At 58.7% G+C, this 5,475-nt stretch overlaps 1 protein-coding gene across 1 annotated transcript in view; it reads left to right on the top strand.

Annotated features, from left to right (window-relative positions):
* Nucleotides 1-3: 3 nt before the first annotated feature.
* Nucleotides 4-5,475, top strand: part of PCSK7 (proprotein convertase subtilisin/kexin type 7) — a gene marked incomplete at its 5' end in the record, with an annotated part of 14,355 nt that continues 8,883 nt past the window's right edge. Inside the window, 7 exons of the mRNA XM_010078466.1 lie at nucleotides 4-228; nucleotides 350-484; nucleotides 840-1,005; nucleotides 2,359-2,449; nucleotides 2,691-2,745; nucleotides 4,420-4,558; nucleotides 4,733-4,833. Of these exons, the coding sequence (XP_010076768.1) occupies nucleotides 4-228; nucleotides 350-484; nucleotides 840-1,005; nucleotides 2,359-2,449; nucleotides 2,691-2,745; nucleotides 4,420-4,558; nucleotides 4,733-4,833 (912 nt within the window). The remainder of the gene's footprint in view (nucleotides 229-349; nucleotides 485-839; nucleotides 1,006-2,358; nucleotides 2,450-2,690; nucleotides 2,746-4,419; nucleotides 4,559-4,732; nucleotides 4,834-5,475) is intronic.

Here is a 5,475-nt window from a genome sequence, read left to right as displayed (position 1 = left end):
GCGGGGCTGGTGAACATGGGCCGCGTCGGGGAGCTCAAGGGCCATTACCTCTTCACCTACCAGCCTGACGGTCACGCGGCAAATGAACCCGAAGCAATAAGGAGGTCAGTGGACACTTTGTTTGCACAGCATGACAGCGTGCGGTGGCACTCGGAACAGAAACTTCTGAAACGCTCCAAACGCAGCCTGCACTTTAACGATCCCAAATACCCCCAGCAGTGGCATCTGGTGAGTGGTTTTCCAGCTTCTGGCGTAGCCAGCATGCCCAAAAGATCCGGGAGCCCCTTTCCTCCCTGCTGATGCGCTTCTCCGCTTTTCCTCTCCCTTCGCTGTCCTTTCTGGTGCTTAGAACAACCGCAAGAGCCCTGGGAAGGACATAAATGTCACAGGCGTCTGGGAGCGGAACGTGACGGGGCGCGGTGTGACGGTGGTGGTGGTGGACGACGGCGTGGAGCACACCATCAAAGACATACAGCCAAATTACGTGAGTGCTGGCTCTAGGCTGGAGGCTGGGCAAGGCGGCACAGCTGGTACAGGCCTCCAGGAGATTTTGTGCCCAAGTTGCAGGGTTTCCAGCCCTTGTGCTGCCTGTGGGAGGCAGCTGCTTAGCCAGGAGAGCTGGCGTCTCTCTGACCCACAGCAGTGGCTGAAGCTGTCCCTGTTGTCCCTTTCCTGCAGCAGCAGATAGCAGTGTTGAGCTGCAGCCCTGTGTGCAAGCAGCCTCTGAGTTCCTGTCGCTTCCAGGCTGTGTTTTGGCCTGCGTAGCATGCTCTTAGGTCCTGCTTTTCCCAAAGAAAGCAGAGCAGAGCCCTGAGTTGTGACTGCGGGTCTGTTTTCAGAGCCCTGAAGGCAGCTATGACTTGAACTCCAATGATCCCGACCCTATGCCTCACCCTGACGAGGAGAATGGGAACCACCACGGGACCCGCTGCGCCGGGGAGATTGCTGCTGTGCCAAACAACAGTTTCTGCACCGTGGGAGTTGCCTACGGGAGCCGCATCGCAGGTACGTGCGTGCTGTGGCACCCTGACATGCTGCGCCTGTGCTGCCTTGTCTTGTCTGCGATGCTGTGGGGCCGGGGCATGGCTCTGTGGGAGGGCGGCTTGGCCCGAGTGGCTCTGAGTCAGCCGTGCCTTGCTCGGGCTGGTTAATCTGTCGGAGGGAGGAACCGGCGTCTGCCTGAGCTCCTCTCCAGAGCAGCCAGTTCCTGGCAGAGTGAGATAGGTGTGTGCACTATCTATCTATCTATCCAGAGCTCTCCCAGCACACCGCCTGCCCTGCCGCAGAGCTTTTGGCAGATGCACGTCCGTCCTGCGCAGCCAAAGCCAGGCAAATGTGCAGCATCCTGCCCACTCCGGTGCAGCGCTGCAAGCTGTATCTGGAGGCACTGGGGAAGCAAATAGTTTCCCATCCCCTGCACTCCCTCGGCCCGTAGTCTCGGATCTACCTTGTGTTGGTGGACGGGGTGCGAAGGTCTGGCTGCGCGTCTCTCCTCTGCAAAGCCAGGGCATGTCCCGCTGTGGCCTCGGCTGTCTCGGGAGCTCTCGTGCTCCTTCACAGAGGGAGGCGAGATCTCTGCCGCGCAGGATGTGTCCCTGGCAGAGCAGAGGATGGTGCTGCAGCCTGCGACGTGATTCTCTCCAGACCCAGCAGATGGTGCCACCTTCCCTGGCTGTGACACGGGGCTGGGGAGCGGGTGGGCTTGGGGGTGCTGGCAGGGTGCTGGGGGTCAGGAGCTCGCCCAAGGCTCACTAAGCTTGCGCTGCACCCCTGCCCTGCTCTCGGCTCCCTCCCTACCTCGCTCCCTGAGCAGCCACCCTGATGGTGACACGGTGGGGTCTCTGGGCTCCCGCCAGCCTGGGAGGCTGCGGGCAGACCCCACTAGCAAAGCCCAGCTGACAGAAGGAAGGGTGAGCTCATAGTTTAACCACAACATGGGGAATAGAGAGGGTTTAACCCTGGGTCACTCCTGTTGGAGAAGTGGCCCTGCCCTCCTGGGGTGCGCGCAGTAGCTGGGGTGTCCTGCGTCTCCCGAGTCCTTCCCTCAGCAGGGAAGCGTGCTGTCCATCCCAAAGCGATGCCTGGCTGTTTGGCGACTTAGGAGGGAGAGCAATTGCTCTACGCAGGGACTAGCCCTGAAAGCAGCGGGATAATTGAGGGTGGTATGTAAAGAAGCTCCTGGGGAGCAGCGCTCTGGGTAGGGGGCTTGGGGGAGCGGGCCCAGCTGGTGCTCGGTTATGCTGTTTGGTCAGGCTGGGAGAGCGAGGGTCCCTGGTGTGAACCCTCCAAGGAATCTGCACTCTTCACACAGCTTCCTTTGATCCACTTCGGTCATACCCGTTTTCCTTTGTCCTGCAGGCATCCGAGTGCTGGACGGGCCCCTCACCGACAGCATGGAGGCCATCGCCTTCAACAAGCACTATCAGATCAACGACATCTACAGCTGCAGGTGAGCCCCAGGGGACCCTGAGCCACGCCAATGCCCAGTGAAGTGCAAACACAACAGAGAGATCCCAGCAGCGAGGGGCCAGCCTGACGGATGGGAAAGCACAGCACCCCCCGATCCCAGTCGTGGTGCTGGGAGTAGCTGGTGGCTGCTTGTAGCTCACTGAAATGGCAAACTGTAATGGGAAGAAGAATTGCTGTCTGTGACTCCTGGAGCGGCCACTTCATGGTGTCTCTCTTTGCAGCTGGGGTCCAGATGACGATGGGAAAACCGTGGATGGCCCTCATCAACTGGGAAAGGTAAAAAACTGTCCCAGCAGCACGAGTCGCCCCTGGGCTGGCCCTGCGGTGCTTGCAGTTTCTTGTCTGCCAGGACAGGCGGGGAGGGACGTTGCTGTGGCGCAGCGCACGTTCGTTTGCTTCTGTCGCTGCCAGCCGAGGTGTTGCATGTTACTGTGTGGTGGGGAGAGGTGACATTGCTGCAGGAGGACAGCGTTCAGGCAGCGTTAGATGTGATTTCCAAGGAGAGGCTGGTTCCAGCAGGAAAATGCTCTTTCGCAACCTGTGGTGTTTATTCTGACAACTTTTGCAACCCGAGAGACGCTCTCCACTCAGGAAAAGGAGTGTTCCCAGTGCTGAGGGTGGCTCTCCAGGCAGGGAGTGTGCTTGGGAGTAAATAAGGGGCGATGGCTGCATTTGCTGCCAGTGGGACCATAGTGAGAGGAAGAGTCGGAGCTGAGGCTGCTCCTTCCCGCTCCGTTAAGGTGTTCTCGTGGCGCCCATGCTGCAGAACTGCTGCAAAAGACACCCAGCTGCCTGTGCCTGGCTCTCACTGCCCAGGTGCCACAGCGAGAGATCACCGAGGGGGCATCGAAACTCGCACTGCATTGCTCCTGGGACATGGTTCTGCTTGATTTCTGTTTTGCTCGGCAGCCTTTTGTTATACTTCCCTAACCACAAGGCAGCAGTTACTGTGCTGTTGGGAGGAACGCTGACAGCTGAGCTATCAGTTCATGATGACAAATGGTTTCCAGTTCTGCAAGTTAATTTCTTCTCTTCCTGCGTGCAGACACAGCTGTCTGGAGGGCTCTCTGGCCAGTGCACTGTGTGCCTTCACCTGCAGAAGGGAGGGCAGAGGAGGAGGGCTGGCAGGATTGCTTTCTTCCTTGTGCATCAGACCCATCCCCTTTATCTAGGTGGGAATGACATCTGTGCAAGGTGTCAGCCTGGACGTGTGCTTCCCAAGCAGGGTTGCTGTGGTTGTGTTTCCCAGCGGAGGCAAAGCCCAAGCATACATGGGGCTGGGGCCTGGCAGAAGGGCAGTGGCCCCCATGGGTAGTCTCTGCCGGCAGGCAAGCCTGGATGCTGCAGAAAAGCCAGCTCCAGAGTGAGCCCTGCTGAAGCTGGGAGGGCTGGGCCTGCTGGGTTTCCTCTGGAGCTGAAATGCTGGCCAATCTCTCTGCTGTCATTGCCTGGAAGATTGCTTTTCCTTTTTTTATTTTTAACGCAGAATTTGCTTAAAACCATAGTAAGCTCTAGATCGGCCGTTCCCCAGCCCAGATGTTGTCTGCATCGCTGCCTTTGTACCACACTCGCTCTGGAATCTCGGTGTCTGGTCGGGGCTGTAACACACACGTCTCCCTGACACTGCTAGCTGGGTGAAATACAGCCCGGAGGGGTGGTGGCTGTCACCCCGAGCACTTGGCAGGGCTGGGTATTGAAATCTCAGAGCGCAGACTTTGGTTGCTGGATGGAGATGCCAGGACAGAGGTTTGCAGCATGTCCTATGCCTGTGAGCTGTCCGCAGGGCCGGTGCTCTCCCAGCACAGGCAGCGTGCATCCGTCTGTCCCTGTGTGCCGGGAGGTCCCCCACGGCTCACAGCCACGCGTGCCAGCCACAGCTGTGGGCAGAAGCCCTCTGGGAAGGGTCCACCAGCCTCCATGCCCTGAGCAGCGCCGGTTCTTTCCCCACAGGCCGCCCTGCAGCACGGCGTGATTGCGGGTCGCAGGGGCTTTGGGAGCATTTTTGTCGTGGCCAGCGGCAACGGCGGGCAACACAACGACAACTGCAACTACGATGGTTATGCCAACTCCATCTACACTGTCACCATAGGTGAGTGTGTGTGTTTTCTGTCTCGTTCCTTCCCAGCGTGGGAAAATGAGATCGTTCCCCTGCCCAGCTCCCAGCCTGTGGAAAAGCACCGCTAACAGGACAGGCCCTCGGGGGCTCATCCCCCTGCAATTTCAGCAGTGAAACATCCAGCCCATGCATTTCTCTTTTTCCCAGGCGCAGTGGACGAGACAGGCTCCATGCCGTTCTACGCTGAGGAATGTGCCTCCATGTTAGCGGTGACCTTCAGCGGCGGGGACAAGATGATGAGGAGCATTGTGAGTACCACACAAGGGACATGTCTTCCCCTGTGCTCTGCTGGCCACAGGGCTGGAACAGCCTGGTGCAGAGAAAGGATGAAGCTCTGTCCCTCCTGATTGCCACGCATCCGCCTTGGGCTGGTAGTTGGGTTTCGTTGTGAGGCAGGGAGTGAAAGTGCTTTTTATCTCGGTCCTACATAAATTGTTGTCTGAGAGGGAGGTTCCTGTTTCTCGTTGCTCCCATGTCATCACTGTCTGTCAGCCTGTAGCTCGCAGTGCGGTGACCCTCTCTCTGCCAGGGTGTTTGCGGGCACACTGAGTCCCTGTCCCAAAGGCAGACCCTGCGTGTGTCACGTTTGATGTCAGACTGAAACAGCCAGGGACTGTGCTCCCTTATCTCCCTGCTCTGCGCTGATGGGAACTGCAAGCAAACATCTTCTGGGACACGGGCCACTTGGGAGACCCCTAAGGAATTCTTCTGCGCTGTGTCCCTGGGAATATCATCCGGGGAGCTCCCCCAGCTCAGCCCTGGGACAGCCAGCAGAAAGCAAGTGTTGTCCCAGCTGTGTGTGTGCTCCCTTCGCACAGCAAGGAGGGAGCCTGCAGCAAGACTGCGGGCTTTCCTGAAGAGGAAGGGACAGGGGCAGCTGCAGCTCAGCT

This window comes from Pterocles gutturalis, unplaced genomic scaffold, assembly GCF_000699245.1.
Source record: "Pterocles gutturalis isolate BGI_N339 unplaced genomic scaffold, ASM69924v1 scaffold2783, whole genome shotgun sequence".
In the NCBI taxonomy this organism is placed as follows: domain Eukaryota; kingdom Metazoa; phylum Chordata; class Aves; order Pterocliformes; family Pteroclidae; genus Pterocles; species Pterocles gutturalis.
The sequence above is the reverse complement of the archived record's forward strand: the minus strand, read 5'-3'. Positions and strand labels throughout refer to the sequence as shown.